The 18,647-nt window shown below is 38.0% G+C and overlaps 1 protein-coding gene across 2 annotated transcripts; it reads left to right on the top strand.

Annotated features, from left to right (window-relative positions):
- The first annotated feature begins 10,617 nt into the window (after positions 1 to 10,617).
- Positions 10,618 to 13,304, top strand: LOC103963178 (BES1/BZR1 homolog protein 2). Of its 2 annotated transcripts, XR_007260221.1 has the most exons (3): positions 10,618 to 11,022; positions 11,786 to 12,598; positions 12,717 to 13,304. XR_007260221.1 is itself a non-coding variant. In XM_009375953.3 (2 exons), the coding sequence occupies exons 1-2, from the start codon at positions 10,798 to 10,800 to the stop codon at positions 12,506 to 12,508; spliced, it is 948 nt and encodes a 315-aa protein (XP_009374228.2). In that variant the 5' UTR covers positions 10,619 to 10,797; the 3' UTR covers positions 12,509 to 13,304. The 2 variants fall into 2 exon arrangements, 1 of the variants encoding a protein (XP_009374228.2); XM_009375953.3 differs by having other exon boundaries at positions 10,619 to 11,022; positions 11,786 to 13,304.
- Positions 13,305 to 18,647: the final 5,343 nt, after the last annotated feature.

Here is an 18,647-nt window from a genome sequence, read left to right as displayed (position 1 = left end):
TTTACAACCTGTTTTTATTTGAATTTCCAACATTCTTATGTTTCTCCCTCTTGAAAGGTTATTATATGTACAACCTTACGTGGATCTCTCTTTATTTATCGTTATCAATAATGTACATTTTCTAAAATTACAAGTAGAGTGATTTTGTTTGAAATCATTTGCTTATTTATATTTGCATTATAATTATATTGTGATATACGAGTGGTCTAGAAACTAGAAAGAGGTGAGAACCATATATGTCGCATGCGCAAATGATGTTCAACTGCAGTTATTCATGATGAGCCCTTATGCCTTAAAAACACCAGAAACTGATCAGAAGGAACGCTTTCTGTTTACAAGTATATTTCCCCTTGGTTTTTTCAGGGTAAGTACCATACGTCGTTGAAAGTGCTCGATGTTACTGGCTTTTCCAGTTCAAGGTTGCGTATCACACATCACAGGCTTCGGTATCCCTATCTAAACAGGTCAGCTTTTAGCTTAGGCACCTCTCTTCTTTTTTCCTGCTCAACGAAGAATTTCCACTAGTCGTAATCGATTACTTAGGGTTCTTTGTACATTTTTGTTTGATCGACATAAGTTGGATTATTCTCAGAGGCGGTTCAAAGTCATCCAAACAAGTGATTTACTGCTGTCCAAATGTGAATTTTTCATTGTGTTATGTAGCATTGCATCGACGTACGTGGATTGAATGCTTCTTTGAAAATGACCATAAGGAAAACCATTTTGTTTTTATATCTATCTTCTGCTTACTTTGTCGAACAAGTTCCTTGGGATAGTAACTAGGGTTCTTCCGCTCGTACGCTCATCATTTTAAGGGACTCGTTTAATCAGCGCTTGCTGTGGTTTCCAGTTAAGGGCACTGTTATGTAATTCCAAACTGAATGTAGTCGTGAATTCTTATGTTGCATGTCACAAGGAATTGCCCACAAACGAAGAACAATATGGTATTATTTTGTTATGTAATATTTTCCCAAGTCACCAAAAGTTATTGGGTTTTTATATACGATCAACTTTCAGTATACGATTTCCATTTACGGAAATGTTTATTAACTTCAGAACTGATGTTTTATTTTTCTTTTGTTGACAAACGATAGGATAACTTATACTAATCTCGTTTATGTTACCGTAATCAAAATAGGAAAAAATGGATTGAAAATGAATTGAATTGACGAGGAGTTAGAATAAGGAGTGAGAATTGGATTTTTGTTAAAGATGTTTACTTCCATGTTCTGGAATCAAAGTAGGAGTCAAATTGACCTAATTCACCTAAATTGGAATAAGAATCAATATGCGACTTAAGGATAATGTTAAAGAGATTAAATTTTTTAAACCAAATTGTTGATTTGATTATTACTTAGGTATTCATTAACATTCTTATTTCCTATTGGTGACACATCATTTGTTTGAAAGTTTGGTCTCTCTAGCATTATTATTTGTAAAATAAAAAATAAAAAAATCTTTATTTTATTCATATATTTATTTTTAATTAGTTTTTTTTTTTCCAAATTTTAATTAGTTGTTTTTATTTTCCGACAAAAAAAAATAGTTGTTTTTATTTGTTTGGTTGATAACGGACATGGGTCCTCTCCGGATCCATGTATCCTAATCCACCAAATTCATGAATCCAAGCCGTTGAAATTTGATCCAACAGCTAAAGTTATTATAATTTTTAAAGTGGACCTCTGTTTGTAGCCGTTAGATCAAATTTCAATGGTCCCGATACATGGCTTTGGTGGATTAGGATACATGGATCCGGAGAGGACCCAAGTCGGTTGATAATTTGATATGAAGAGTTAAAATGTCGTGACTATAAAAATTAGTCTTTTTTCTTAATTTGTTTGGTTAAACAATAGTTTAAAAAAAAAAGAATTTTAACAAAAAACTCTATGTACTGTTCACTTTAACGAAAAATCATATTTTTACACTAAAAAGTCCTGGCACTATTCACTTTACTCTTCATTTTGTTCTTATCATTAAAACTCAAAGTTTTCAAGCTCTTTGCATTAGTTTTCTTTTAAAAAAACTCGCCAAATTCATCCTCCTCAAAGATCAAACAAGATTATAACCCACCCATTCCACTCTACACCCCAGAAAGCCACTAAGCATGATTATACCCACCAAACACGATTATAGCCAAATTTATTATGCATAGCACGATTTCGAAAGCAATTGTAGCCGTCAAGGACCAAACGAGGATCAACATTGCCAAAGTCACGAGCAATCTGGCTCTAGACCTCATGTTTGTGGTCGTGAAAGCGACATCACACGAGAACTAGCCAGTGAGTAAGAAACACGTCCACCGTCTCCTAAGCGAGAATCACAAGGATGAGCAAGCAAGCAAGAGGGCATAAAAGATGGAAAATTGCATTTCGATTCCCTTACCCTCCCGGAACTCAAATGCATCATTTATATAGGGAATTCAATTCATTCAATTTCAACAGTTAGATTCCTTAATTTGTGTGGGCTCCACCTCTCTCTTGATTTCTCAATATTTGGTAAACAGGAGTTTTCTGTAATCAAAATTACGTTTTTTTTTTTTTTAATTTCGATTACCTTTATATAAACATGCCATACATTTATAATAGCTATTGAAAGGATGAGGGTTTGAACAATAAAATTGAGAGGAAGACTTTGTCCATCAAAACAATTCATGAGGTGGGATTATAAATTGGTAAATTACAATTTGCACCCTTAAGTTTTGGTGCAATTGCAACCTCATACAATATCTTTAAAACATTTCAATTTCATACAATTACTTATATTTCAATTCAACTTCATACGACCGTTAAATATTCTGTTAGATGTGATGTTAAATAATGACGTGGCAAATAGAAAACCAACATGTTTTGATGATGTGGCATATAAAAACAATTAAATATTAAAAAATTAATTTAAAAACTAAACTAAATCAAAACAAAGTGGGTCCCACCCACTTTCTTTCTTCAGAGTTTAACGTCGAAGGGCAGCTTGCTTGTGCTCAACATCTTCATGTAGGTTTTCAATTCCGGTGATGCGCAACCTGCCCGTTCCCGGAAACCCAAATCTTTTAGGCCTTACTGGTGGATTCCCGGAAACCCACTTCCTCTGGGCCTCACTCGTGGCGATAGGCTCTCCAGGTAGCGCGTCATGGCCTCCGGTACCTTCCTTCACCGCCACCAACTGCTTCACTCTCCAGCGAGTTCTCACCCTACCAGTAGCAGCAAGACGATGACCAAGAGTGGCAGGGGTGATACTGCCTTGGGCAGATCTGGGATTCAATTTTTTTGAATTTTGAATAATAGAAGCGAGGCCAACAATGGAAGGTACCCGATTAGAAGGGCTAAGATCTGAAACCAAAGTTGCAGAGGTTCTAGCAAATAATATTATGGGGGTCAGTAAGAATAGTGTACGCAACGCGCAAAATTTTATTACAAGAAATATCATGCATGTAAAGGCAACACCCAAGGTATCTATGGACATTCACCGAGTCTTGGTAGGCTTGAAGTCGATCAGAGGGCACGTATGAAGCTAACTCTAATCTTTAAAAAGGCAGCACTCAAGGTATCTATGGATATTCAATGAAGTTCAGAGGGTCAACACCCGAAGTATCCATGGACGTTCACCGAAGTTCGGGAGGGTCAGCTGACCTCCTTGCCCCTCAAGGATAGAGATCCCAGCTGAATCTCACCCTACCAAATCCTAAAGATCCGGAGATCCAGATCGTTGAAAGATCCAACAGCTACATCCAGGGGCCCTTCTAAAAGTGATAATAATTGTAGCTGTTGGATCAAATTTCAACGGTCAGAATCTCTGGATCCCTAAGACTTGGTGGGAGAGATCCAGCTGGGATCTTTGTCCGCCCCTCAATGTATCCGCCATTGTTCTAGGGCAATTGGGAATTGAAAAGATTCAGTCCGACATGTTTGTGTGAAATTGAATGCTAAATTTTGCTACTTTTTTGGCTTATTATATCAATTTCATCACTAAACTTTCCAAATTCAAAGGCAAAACTAGTCACTTTTACAATAGCTACCATTACATTACAAAAATACAATCCCAAATCAAATGTCAGAAAACCCTAATTCAGAATTTTCAGGCAAAATTCAATGTCTTCTACCCAGTTCACAGAACACTCGAAAGAACAAATTCAACAACCAAAACTTCAAAATTGGAGCACAAATCAAATAAAAAAAAAACCCACCATCTGCAAGCTTCAAGCTTTAAAACCCAGCAACAAGAGGACCATGATTTCAGGTGAAGGTCAAGGAGGGCGATGTGGCCTTGGTAGTCGTCGATGTCGAGTAGAAGGTGGGAGCTAGAAGGATCCATGGAGAGGATAGCGTGGTAGAGAGGGAGGGCTTAATAGAGAGGAAATCGTGGCAGAGAGGGAGTGGAAAGGGACCCATTGTCGCTACCGCTGGTGCATCTTCTCTGAAGAGGTGGGGTGGTTTGAAAAATTTGCCCTTGATTTTTTTTCATTTTTAAGTTTTAAATAAAATATTATTTGTTTGGCCATGTGTCAGAAGTTATCAACCACGTCAGCAAGAATATAGAACGCACTATTACCATGTCATCACTTAATGGTTAATTTAACAAATTTTTTAACGATTGTATGAAGTTGAAATGAAATAATAAGTAATGTATGAGATTGAAATGTTTTAAAGATAATGTATGATATTATAATTACACTCAAACTTGAGGTGGTAAAATGTAATTTATCTTTATAAATTTATTTGTTAATTCCAAGGGAATGGTTTTGGACTAATGGGCCCCTACGTGGTTTCTTGGACCAATGGTCAGGACCGAATATAAGATTAGGAGAGGCCCCTTTCTACATTATAGGAAGAAGAAGTCACGGACTTTGGGTCCCCGCATAAACGGCACACACGGCTCTTTGTCCCCCCACACGTGTGCCAAGTTCTATTGCCTTCATGCCTCAACGTCTTGACTCGACCACTAGCCACAACAGCCAACTCACAAACACCAACCTTAATTAGCTGGATCTGCACGTGCTAATTGTTGATAAATTTAGGTTTAAAAGTTAATTAAAGCCTCTTTGTTAATTGTTATTCTGATACATTTCATGACATCTTCCAATTGCACGTATTTCCAAATTAGTCAAGCGACGACAATTGGCCTTTGGTGCCCTTGCATTGAGGTACCGTTTGGTACGCAGACGGGACGAAACGGGATGGAATGGGACGGAACAAAGATTTCGTGTCATGTTTGGTTCTGGCAAGATGGAATAGAACGAAATGAAATTAAATGACTAACTTACCCTTTTTATTTGTCTCTCTCTCTCTCTCTCTCTTCTTTGCTTTCTTTTATTCCATATGTTTCTTATTCTTCGCATGCCCAAATTGATCCCAGTAAAAATCAAACTCAGTAAATCAAACCCATACTTTCTCTTTATTTCATTTTCTTTCTCTTCAATTCAAACCCATATTTCTCTTCTTTTAATTTCTTTCTCTTCAAACCAAACACAAAAAAATTGCAAATTGTTTTTTTTTTTTTTAATTTACAGAGACTTCGTCGGAGCGTTGGAGAAGAAGGTGGAAAGCGGAGGTGACAGCACTGGAGAAAAAGGTGGAGTGCAAAGGGACTGAACTAACAGCTATGGTCTCCTCTTTGCTATGCGACTAAACCGGGTTTGGGTTAGCCATAGTTGGGTTCCTGGGTTTGTGGTGGAGGAGGCTACATGAGAAATGGAGGGTAACGAAGCTTCTAAGGCCAAGGAGCAAAAAAGCTCTTCTGAAACCTTGCTTGATTTCAAATGGAGTTGCAGTCACACCTGCTAAGAATTAGAAAATGGGTTGTTTGAATTTGGCTCCAATGGAGTATTTGGGGACGTTCAAATGGAGTGGTTTGAGGGCTTTCAAGAGAGCGCTGCCGTGAGAGCATCTCATCAAGCTGGGTTTGGGTTTGCTAGGATTGAGTTTGAATAGGGGGAGGCTACGAGAGAGAGATGGAGGGTAGACAATGGAGTTAATGAAAAAGATGAGGGGTATTGTTGTCCAAAAAAAATTATAAATTTGTGTCCCATGGGCTGGAACAAGTCGTTCCAGGGAGTAAGGTGGAACCAAAAAATGACTAAAATTCGTTCCATGGGACGACTTGTTCCAGCCAATTTGGCGCACCAAACGTGGGACGGAACACCTCATCCCAGTGCGTTCCGTCCCGTCCCACATACCAAACGATACCTGAATGCATACATGCATTGGGACTAAGATTATCTTTAGAACTTTGCTTCTGGAGCCAACAAACTCGTTAATTCTAACCATTAAATTTATGGAGGTTTAACGAAACATTTTCGGTACTATTCACTTATAACAATTTTTACCCTTTTTGGTACTATTTACTACACCTTTATTTGTCATTTATATTAAAACTAGAGTTTTTTTGGAATTTTCGTTAGTTTTCCTTTAAATTTAATCGTGTGGCCATGAAACCAGAGGGAAAATGGTGCAGTCGATGGGGGAGGGAGGAGGAGAAGATGGGGGTAGGATGACGGCAATCATGGCAATGGGTGACTTGTGAGTGGTGAAGAAGTGAATCTAAAGGAGAAAATCTATTACATTACAGAGTTTGGTGAGGATGAGGATGAGGAAGAGCCTGCTTTACTCGTTGGCCATCGAAACAGATGCGAAAGAGTATTGTACTTTAAAAAATAAAGAGAATTTCTGACCGTAATATCTATTTTTAATGATTAAGATTTGTTGATTCCCGAATCTTGATAGAATTGATCCGGAGTGAATCATCTTCCACATGCATGCCTTATTCAAACCTAAGGGCGTGTTTATGTGTCATAATTGGAATCAATTTAAAGAGTTGTATTCCAATTACAGAATACTCCTTCATTTACTTAACTTTGGGGAATTTCATTGTATGTGGGCTCCACACCAATTTGGGAATCCCACTCCTTATTTCGGAAGACTCCCTACATGAGAAAGGTATTTCAATTCCTGCATACCTGAGGAATCCGGAATGGATTTCTTCTACCAATTATGCCCTCACTTGTTTATGATTATCCCAACATTGCCTTCATTTAACACTCATCCAGCGCTGCTCATTCTCCATCTCTGTCAACACCACACCTTCCGCCGAGCAAGGCCATATCACATACCTAACCTAATCTCCATTCATTTCACTGAATTGCTGGACTCTTACATGAATCCAATCGTTGCACTCTTAACCGACGTAGTGGATCGGGATCGAGACAACAATGAGATCACTCCGCCCTGGAGCATGAATGGCCTAGCTATAGGGAGGTGGCTATGCATGCGTAAGGGGGTGAAAGATAGAGACAGGGCAAGGAAAGGCAGAAGTGGGTGAAGGGCAGTGCAACTGGACCTTCAGGATGAAAGGGAGGTGTGGGAAAGAGGGAGATGTAAGGGATGGATGAAAATAACCATCTGTTAATAAATAAATAAAACCTATTTATATATTTTTATATAGCTAAATTTTATTATATAAATTTAATTAATTAGTATAAAAATAATTTATTTATGTAAGGGCAATTTAGTAATCAACCTAGTTTTAATTCCGATTGAAGTGAATTAGTAAACAACTTATACAGATTCAACATCATTCCTACTCTAATTCCAGACAGTTTTAGTAAACAACTTCAACATGAATCTGATTCTATTTCCACCTCATTTCAATTCCTCCTCAATCCAATTTCCTCAATTCAATTATTCTCAATTTGATTAGGGATTAGTAAACGCGCCCTAAGTGTGTGAATCCTTTATGTTTCCAATTTTTGAGCTATCATGGGAGTAAACCATACATAAAACGGGTTATCGCTATGTGGCTCTCAATTTAATAATACATTATCATATAAAGAAAACACTTATTCTTGACAATGTATCATTAGATATGAAACGCCGTAGCATCTCGGTCCAGGTCCAGGCCCCCACCACATCCCGGGCTTGACTCCGCCGTAGCATGATATTATCCGCTTTGGGCCTCGGTCACGCTCTCACGATTTTGTTTCTGGGAACTCACGTGAGCAGAACTTCCCAATGGGTCACCCATCCTAAGAATGCTCTCGCGCGAACTTGCTTAACTTTGGAGTTCCAACGAAACCCAAAGCCAGTGAGCTCCCAAAAGGCCTCGTGCTAGGTAGATATGAGAATATACATATAAGGCTTACATGATCCACTCCCCTAGGAGATGTGGGATGTTACACGCAATATGACAGCAAAACTTAGTTACATCCAACTTGTCTAACAAATCTTTTAAAGATGCTATTAAAACAATTGTCAACGTCACGTCACAATGTGGAGCCGACTGACCACTGCATCCCTGAAAAGGAATTCGGATTCTCGTCGGATTTTTTTTGTGAAGATTCCGGAGATTCTTAAATCATATTTATTTATCGTATGTTATGCGGTTAGAAATTATTTTAAATATTTTTATTTAAAATTAAATACAAACAATACATAATCAAAATTAATTGTACAGTGTAATGAATGAACATAACGAATTTTCGGAATCTTTACCAAAAAAATCTGAAGAGGATCATGTTGGCGGAAAAAGTACCAGCGGGTCTAACATGATTCAGAGGCTATTAAGATGGTGGGAGGATGGGCGGGCCCTACAACTTTTTTATATTTCTGAGCTCATTGTTTGTCCGTATCTATACCGTTCAAACTGAACATCATATCAGAGCAATCCCCAAATACTGGAGAGACGAATTATTTTGGCTTTTTAATTAAACTAGTTCTTATGAATGATCTTTAAAATTTAAAATCAACCAAATTGGTCTTTGGATTGTTTACTATAAATTATTTTAGTTATTTTGTGAAGAATTTTTGTTAAATTGAAGAAACTATCAATTCACGTAAAGGAGTTAATTTGACAAAAATACTCTCAAATTAATGATAAACTTTTACGAAATGACCAAATAATTAACTAGAGACTATCATCGACTATTTATAGTATTAATTTTCATCGCAATAATCTTAACACATTTTCCTTATTAATCAAACATAATCTTGATTTGGGCAATGACCTGTCATTTCGTAAAGAACGAAAATGCACATCAAGTGCACCGCTTTGCCATAACATATGGGCTTCTTCAGTCTTATTGTATCGTAAAGAACGACAATGCACATCAAGTTCATCGCTTTGCCATAACATATGGGCATCTTCAATCTTATTGTATCGTCTTTAGTATTAAATTTATTTTATTATCAACTATCAATTAATAAATTTTTGAAATTTTATTATGCTCTAATTAATAAGATATTTCGAAACATACTACAAAATCTATGCATCGAGCTGTTAATATGGTCGAAACTGGAAGTAGAGTGTTATTTTGACATGATGAGATTGCAATATGTTTACTCGAGTGAATACAGTAGGTCCACATCTAAAACATTAGTTTGAGTGGTCTAGGGTTTGTCCGGCTTTCCTCCTTTAGATCTTAACATGCCTACCTTCAATTTTGAAAGTCTACGTCAAAAAATCGTTGTCAATTACCATGATTTTCCAATTTTCTTTTTGAAGTTGCTAGGCTCTTCTTTCAGGTAACGAAAATTTTACATCTTTTTAGGGCCAAGTTTTAAGATTACTCCCAAGCACTTGTAGTCCCTTACAATTACAAATCGCGTGAATTAATTAGGATCTGTTAGGTACTCTACTTAAATCTAACTTTTTAAACTCAAAAATAATTTTCAAGTTTTAGGCCTTAAAAACTTATTTGGTAGGACTATTTTAAAAAACCAAACTCACGACTAACTCAAAAATATAGTCTTTTATCTAACAACATAAAAAGTAAGTTTTTAGAGTTTTCAAACTTAAAACTCTCTTCTTTCTTTTCTCTCCCTTCTCCCCTCTCACTCCAAATCTATCTCTCTCTCTTTTCTTCTTTTTCTTTCCTTTTTTTTAATAACATTTTTCGTCTTTCCTTCAATCTACTATCTTCATTCTTTCGGTTTTTTCTCTCACTCATCTTCCTCTCGATCTCATCCGATCCTCTCCCTTCTTTCTATTTCATTCAATCATCTCTTAATTTCTTTCCTCCTCTCTCCTCTTTCTCCCTCTCATGCGACCTTCTCTTTTTAGATCTCTTTGTTTAGTTTAAGTCGTAAGATTAAAAATTTTAAATTGCAAACTAATCAAGTTTTTGAGTCTTAAAGAAAATTATTTTAAAGAAGTATTCTTAAGAAATATTTTGAGAAATGATAAAAAATTTCCAATAGAATATCAAACATGCCATTAAATTTTTAAATATTGTCATTCGTAAATGTTCTAACTTAAGATATTTGAGTTTACAATCTAATCGTAACAGACATATTTTGTAATGCTTTTCTAACCGTTTTGGATCACAACTCCGTTCTAAACACAACCTCCTCACCCTTTTCACTCGTGTACATTGCACAAACAAAAATACAAAAGAAATCATAGTTAATTTCGTTTACATCTTTCCAAGTAAACTTATTTGAACTGAGTTGAAAAAAATTTATTCCACCATCACTTTGCTTATTTTTCAAGCGAACGTATTCCATTAAAAAATTCCCACCTTACTAACATTAAACCCTAATTACCATCTTATTATAAAAATTTGTGCCTTTCGAAATCCAATTTGCATGATATGTGTGAATAGGGAAGAGGATCGAGAGTCGAGACCCTTTGAATAAAGAAAGCACTTTACTCGTGGGACAGCCAGAAAAATAGTGCTCCCTCTCCTCCCTCCCTTTCCCACTGCAACACACTATACCATACCCCTCCCGCTCTGTCTCTCTCCCACGAGAAAACAGATTCTAGAGAGAGAAAGCTCAGAAGGGAAGGAGGTGGCCGACTCGGAAAAGCTAAATGACAGGCGGTGGTTCATCGGGGAGGTTACCAACATGGAAAGAGAGAGAGAACAATAAGAGGAGAGAGAGGAGGAGAAGAGCCATTGCTGCTAAGATATATTCTGGTCTCAGAGCTCAGGGAAGCTACAAGCTTCCCAAGCACTGTGATAACAACGAGGTCTTGAAAGCTCTCTGTGCTGAAGCTGGCTGGGTTGTGGAAGAGGATGGCACCACCTACCGCAAGGTTTGTGGGATTTCATTTTACTGTTATGCAGATTTGACTGAATCCGCTTTTTCTATAACTGGGTTTCTGCTTTTGCTTTTGGCTTTTGGGTTTCATAGATCTCTGCATGCAAATCATATTGGACTTGATTTTGGCTGATTTAGTGAATCCTTGCTTTCTTGTTGAAATCCCAGTTGGGTTTTGATCTTTGAGGATCATTGCATAAGGAGGTGTGGATTGAAGCTTGGTGATTCCAGCTTAAGGAGCTTGTTTCTTGTGGATCTTAATTAGTGGGAAGCTTTTAGTTCTTTAAATGAATTTGTTTTTATTTTTTTTTTTCACAAATTAATCTATACCACAAAATAACCAAACCCTCTTGTTTTTTGTATATCTGTTTCTCTGTTCCGGTTCTGATATGAGTCAGGATCTGTATTATCATGAATTGGGTCTCTCACTAGATTTAAGAAGAGGATTATGAAATTGTCTTGATTTGTTGAAAGTTATGGATGAAATGGTTGAGATTTAGGCATGCAATTTTGTCTTCAATCTTTTGTGAGATCTCCGATGTTGTTTGTACTCGAAAGTATTTGTTTTTCTTTGCTTTAAGGATTCAGCAGGTCATTGATTTACTCTGCTCCATGTGTCAATATGTTGGATTTCAATTGACAGTAGGGGAAAACCCAGGAATTTTAAAGCTATATTTGCTGATTTAGCTTTCTGTTAATTGGTTTATTCGTTTACCTTTTTGTTGAGTTTGTGTGCGGAATGCTTGTTTTGGATGCAGGGATGCAAGCCATCTCCAATGGAAATTGCAGGTGCCCCAACAAATATGAGTGCATGTTCCTCTATTCAACAAAGTCCACAATCCTCAGCTTTCCCAAGTCCTGTGCCATCTTACCATGCCAGTCCATCCTCCTCCTCTTTCCCAAGTCCTACTCGTTTTGATGGAAACCCCTCTTACCTTCTTCCGTTCCTGCGCAACATAGCTTCCATTCCCACAAATCTTCCTCCTCTTAGAATATCCAATAGTGCTCCTGTAACTCCACCTCTTTCTTCTCCAACCTCAAGAGGTTCAAAGCGAAAACCTGATTGGGACTCCCTTACTAATGGCTGCATAAACTCCCTGCGCCACCCTCTTTTCGCAGCCTCTGCCCCTTCAAGTCCTACACGTCGACACCATCTTACACCTGCCACAATACCAGAATGTGATGAGTCTGATGCTTCCACTGTGGACTCTGGGCGTTGGGTCAGTTTTCAGACAGGGGCACCCTCAGTTGCTCCGCCTTCGCCCACATTTAATCTTATGAAACCAGTGTCTGAGCAGAATGTTCTGCAGAATGCTGTTGAAGCCCATGTGGGGATGGGATGGGCAAGCACTGCAGAGAGGGGACGAGGCTCGGATTTTGAGTTTGAGAGTGGCACACTGAAAGCTTGGGAGGGTGAGAGAATACATGAGGTAGGAGCGGATGATCTGGATCTCACACTTGGCAATGGGAAGAACCATTAAGCATCACTCGAAGCTTTAGCCTGAGAATGCAAAGAATCAGGAGGGAAGATCTTAGCATCTTGTGTGGATTTCACTGTGCATTTCTCAATGGTAATTGGTTTTATTTGGCAGCTGAGTAGAGCATCGCTCAGTGTCTACTTTGATTCTGCTATAATTGGGGAACTTCAAAAACATATTTGGTGCATCATGTATTTCTTTAAATGTACAGCTTCCTCTCTCGTGGATCCATTACAGGAATCAGTTCCTATTGAATTTGTTGGTTAAAGAGAGAATTTCCGGGTGCTCTTCACAGAAGGCCTGCAATTCTGAGTCTGAAATATTCCATGTGGGGGAAAAAGAAACAAGAACTCGAAATCGGGGGTGTTAGTTCCCTCGATACGTTTGAAGTATCTTCTTCAATTCTTCATTGATAGACCCCTAATCAAGTTGTCATCAATGGGATTATTTCACCAGCTTCAAACACAGAGAATGCATCGCGTCTTCTCACGAGCATATGCATTTGTTTGTAGACTCTATTGGAAACCCCATGCTCAAATTTCTTGAAGGTAGGTAGTATTATTATATCTATGTATCCTTTTAGAAACTTCTCTATTTCTTTCATGAACACAATCATAAATTGGGAAGGACAGTAGGGATGGTGGGATGACCAGGATGCATGAGAGATGCAGTAAGTTTGAATGTGATTTCGCTCGGTACGGCCACGTCCTTCCTTCGTGTCGATTAGGGTTTCGATTTCTTATGCATTCATACGCAAAGCAGTAAAATCATGGAGGGAGTGAAGAGTTTCTTTCTTCTCTGTAGTGTTTTGTTGCCTTGTTCTTGTGAGTTGTGTGGGTCAAAAAGCATCTCTCTCAGAAGGGAAGCCTCCGAGAGGGACCCATAGGCATGTGATTGTATGCATACTGTGGAAGCCCATGCGACCTAAGGCACGCTTGATGTCTCAGTGTACCAACCAATTCAATAACTTTGCTGCTTCCCCAATTATTGATTGCCCCCGAGTTCAAACTAGTCGCCCAACATCAACAACCAATCTTATTAATCTTCTTCCTTTTTCAAATAAAACTCAATTACAAGCAAAATTTGACGGTTGAATGTGCGTCAAAGAATTTAAGTGAGAGTAAGTCATTTGTATGGTCGTATGGATAGCAACCGGGTGACGGGTGAGAGCCCTACTAAGCCTACCACCCCCTTCTCCGGTCTCCTTGTCGATGCATTTGGGGCCACAGTCAGGGAATTAGAATCATGCATAACAGTATAAATGATATTGGGTCTCTTCATGTTGTTGCCAATGTGTTGAGATCAGCAACTTACACGCGTAATCCAATGTGTGTTATTCATGTGTTAGGTTGAAGTGATGGCATGCAGGATGAGGTGTCAAGACCCTAACCTACGAACTTGAAGAGTGAAAACTAAACCTACTGTTTACTCTTCGAGTATGATCAACCCAAAAGAAAGCTTAAGAATAGCAATAGTATGACCAGTGATCTGAGAAACACAATCAGTAGGGCCTTGGATTCGTGAGGTCGACAGCCCAGATTCAGAACTGAGCTAATTAAGGGATGAGGATCCTCTTCCGAGCAAAGGATGAGGATCCTCTGATCAAGCTTATCGGACCGTTGAAATTTTATCCAACGGTTACAATTATTATAACTTTTAAAGAGGTCCCATATTTATAACCGTTGGATAAAATTTCAACAGCCAGATGAATGTAATCAGGAGGATCCTCATCCTTTACTCAGGAGAGGATCCTCATCCCTAATTAAGGGGCTATAGCTTAATTAACTTATTGGGCTAATTATTTTATTGGATCACCTCCCCCAAACCACGTGGGAAATCAATGTGGCATGTCATATTAGATTCAATTATTCTTCGTTGTAACCTTGCAATTATTAGTCAAGTATGGACAGCGTCCACTTGCTAGGATTTCTTTTCATGGACTTTTACTTAAATGCACAAAATATTGATCGACTCAATCTTAATTTTGAAAATATTATGTACTTATCTCAACGTGATTTTGTTATTATTGTTGAGAATGATTGGGCGTTAGTCGTCTCAAAGCGAATCGCTAGAATGTAACAACTTTTCCACTCTAACGAGCAAGTGATGCTTATGAGTTGATTCAAGCAATTTGTGATGATTAATCATTCCTATCACGAATACATGACTCCCTAGATCTTCGATCTTTCTATTTTACAAAATTGAAAATAATTGCTGCAGATTCAAAGTTAGTTTACTTGAATAGATGGATTCTTTTTCTCTCGTTGATGTGATGTTAGCGGAGGGAGGAATCAAACTCAAGTGTAGTAGCGAATTCTCTAAACCAATTGAGTACAAGTCTCTTGTCATAATTAATCAAGGTTGAACAATATATTAAGAGCACCAAAAACATGCATTAAAGAGTGTCAATTGGGAAGTCCCTGAAATAAGTTTTTTGAAAGATTCTCGCTATTGTAAGTAATTTAATAATATGAACTGTCAATTGTTTAGGTTTCCCTGAAAGATAATCAGCCTTGCATGGCCAAAACATCACCCAAATTGAAAATTTTAACAATTTTGTTAAATGATATTCATAATTTGTGTGTCTTGGATGTATGATGTTTGTCTATTTATTAATTAGAATTCCCTACAAATTTTCTATATCATCTAGAGTCTAGACTAAATATTTGTGCCCTTTAATTTGATAAGTTTTGACCAACCCTCAACATTTTTTGTTAAATTAAATTACATGTCATTATTGTATTTGTGTAATTAAAATAATTTTTAAATTTATCCATTTGGTTGTTTGATGCGTTTTTCCTTATAAGTGGAAATATATTTTCTCTTCTTTCAAATACGTTTCTTCGATAACAATTTTTTTTTTTTAACAAACATTTAATATAATCTCTTTTCCCAAATGGTTTGTTTTTATTAATTTTTTTTCAAATAGTTGTGATCCAACATAACAAGTTCTGTGTAATTTTTTCATTTTTTTTTTTTTTGTGAAATATTTTTCTTTGATGGTTTATTACGTATAGTTGTTGACAAACTGTTATTAGGTACAATACATTATGCATATATTATCAGTGGGTACGTTTATATTTGTAAAATCGTTGATTGGCACGTTTATTTGTAATTTTGGTACGTTTGATTTGGTACATATTGTTAATATTGGTACATTATTTTTCATTTAGGTACGTTCAATTTCATACACATTGTTTATTGGTACATTTATATTGTTTTCAGTTCTATTTTCTCTTAATTAAAACTTATTTGGATACATTTAATTTCGTGGGATTTGAAAATAATATTTTACATCGTAGATAATCATTCCTATATTGTAGGGATTATGGTGAAAATAAATTGAATCTAACCAAGTTTTTTTTTTTTTTTTTACAATTATCTCGAAAGGGAGAGAGGATAATCAAATGGCTAGATTATAGGTAATTTGTTATGATGTGTTTTTGGAGAAATTTGGAGAATTTTGCAAGAGAGTTGAAATTAGGCTTTTGGGAGAAATGAGAACTTTTTATAAGAGTGTGGCCGACCCCTATTTGGAGAAAGGGGTCCGGCCACTTATGGTGGTTTTTGGGTGTAATTGCAAGATATTATGTCAAAATAATATCTTGCAATGAATTAGGAAATTAATTTAGGTAATTAATCCTATTTTGAATGAATAATTAAAGATTACCTTGTGGGAAGGATTTGATGAAGATGGATGAAATAGGTTTTGAATAAATACCTATTTTGATCACTTTTGACCTTGATTGACTTGTGATTGTGTTGCTTGCGCGTAGGAGTTCCGGTGTGCCTCGAGGGTAATTTTGTCTTCTTATCCCAAAAATCCACGTGTCGCCACCATATTTTTCTTGATTATTTTTGGCTCCACAAATGTCCCCACACCTGCTGGGCTGCTCGCAGGAAAGGGCAGTGGCTGTAGAGATCTCCAACTTTGATGCATATTCTCACTTGGACTTGGAATTAGATTCTTCTAGGAAAGGGAAATAAATCGCCTCCAAAGCCTATTTAAGCCTACCTTAAGTAAGGGATTAAATCAACTTTGGAGGGTAATTATTTATCTTCACAAGAAAGAGAGAAAACTAGAGGATATTTGTTCCCTTCCCCTAGCACTCTTCTTTGCTTGCCCGTGCAAAGAACCGTGTTCCGTTGATTTCTTTGTCTTATCTGCACCGCACCGATGTAAGAAAAACTTAATTCTCCTTGTCTTCTTCTTGGGAGGTGCTGCTACTGGGTAGCCGTAGAGGTGGTGTGACACGTCGGTTAACAGGGGCCAAGAGTCGGCTTGGCATGGGCCAAGGAGGAGGTGTGGCAAGGGCCATTTCTTATGCTGCTCGTCTTGACTGAAGCTAAGGACTGGCTCAACATGGGCCAAGGAAGTGGAGTGGTATGGGCCACAGTTTGGGCTACCGCGTCTGAGCTGCTAGCCAAAAATGAGGAAACTGCTTAAGTTTGATTTCTTAGATGCCGTAGATGGAGCAGTCAAGGATGAAGCTGCCAAGATCAGAGCTGCTGAAGATGAAGTGTCTGATGAGCGAACTATTGAGTGTAAAGTGGTTACTGCCCCCTGACCATTTATTGCTTAGTTGGTCTTCAAGCATTCGATCTTTTGAGCTATGTGGCCTTCTCGCACTGGAGAGCTTACCCAGATGGGTGTCTGAGAATTAGTTTACCTTATCACACTGGAGAGCAATTAGTTTATCCTCTCACACTGAAGAGCATATCCATATGGGTGTCAAGGAATTGGTTTACCCTCTCGCATTGAAGAGTAATTAGTTTATCCTCTCGCATTGGAGAGTAAACCCATATAAGGGTTTAAGCAGTCGTTGTAGATAGCAGTTGAGTCCTGACTTATGAAGTAACTTCTTGAATCTTCATTAAGAATAAAGAAATGGATCAACTGTGCTGGAAGGTAGAAGCTGCATAACAAACTGGATAATCCTCAGCTTGCAAGGTCTTGTTCGTCGAGCTGCTTGAGACTTCGAACTTATTTGGAAAAGCCCTAACGGGGTTTAGAAGGTGATGGAGATTTCCCTTGCTTGTGTAGGCCGTGTTGTTGACCTGTCAAGATATTCGTCGTACCGGCCCTCATTTGTCATCTTTTCAAGGTACTACTTCCACTTCTAATAACCGTTAGTAGTATGGCCTGGTCCTTGATGGAATGTGCAATACTTTGTCTGATCCAGCCTGGTAAGATCTCCCTTCATAGGTGGTTGGTAGTTCGAACCAAGGTTCGTTCTTAAGCTTACGGAAAATTTGGCCAATTGGAGCTGTGAACTTGGTGAATGTTTCAGGCGCTGAGTCTTCTCTGGTCGGGGAACGTTCCATTCGCTTATTTTCCAACTCGTTTTTGCTAGACTACTTGGCCTCATCCCATAGTGCGTGCTTCTTCGCCAAAGTATACGAAGTTGTCAGGGTCAGTTCTTCTCACATGATTAATTTTCCGAATAAAAGGTGTTTGGTGGGAAGCCCATTTCTGAATGATGTCATTCCTATGTCTTCGTTGCAATCAACAATCTTGGCCTTCTCCGCTTTAAACCTCTTGACATAATCACAAATTGTCTCCCAAGGGCCTTTTATGATGTTGAAGAGATGATCAGATGTCATTTTGATTGAGTAGTTAGACGAATATTCCTTAGTGAAAACTAAGGAAAGTTCGTTGAAACTCTAGATTGACTATGACGGCAGAGTGTGAAACTAGTCTTACGTCTAGCCTTGTAGAGTTGTGGCAAAAATTTTGCACATAAGCGCATCGTTGTTCTTATAGATGATCATGGTACTACGGTAGTGCTTGAGATGTCGGTCCGGATCTTCCTCTTCCTTGTACGGAGTGAAGTGAGGCATAGTGAACCTGCAAGGTGTATCTGTCTACTCAATCTCTTCCGTGAATGGTGACCTGCTTTTATTGGTCATGTTTCATCGAAGCGCATTGTCAGTAGCCTTGTTGCGCTAGAAATTACGCAATCATTCAGTTATAAGCATCTCAACTTTTTCTTGAATTTGCCTCTGCTGAGGCAGTGGAACTTTCGACTGCCCTCAGTCGTGACCTATTGGTCTATTCTGCTCTTCCCTATGCTCGACTCGTCTATGCCGTGGCTGCGATGCATGTGGCACGTTCCTAGCAAGCGAACAGGCTGTTTACAGG

This window comes from the organism of the source record quoted next, unplaced genomic scaffold (genome assembly GCF_019419815.1).
Source record: "Pyrus x bretschneideri cultivar Hongxiangsu unplaced genomic scaffold, Pyrus_bretschneideri_v1 Contig1, whole genome shotgun sequence".
Classification (NCBI taxonomy): Eukaryota; Viridiplantae; Streptophyta; class Magnoliopsida; order Rosales; family Rosaceae; genus Pyrus; species Pyrus x bretschneideri.
The sequence above is the reverse complement of the archived record's forward strand: the minus strand, read 5'-3'. Positions and strand labels throughout refer to the sequence as shown.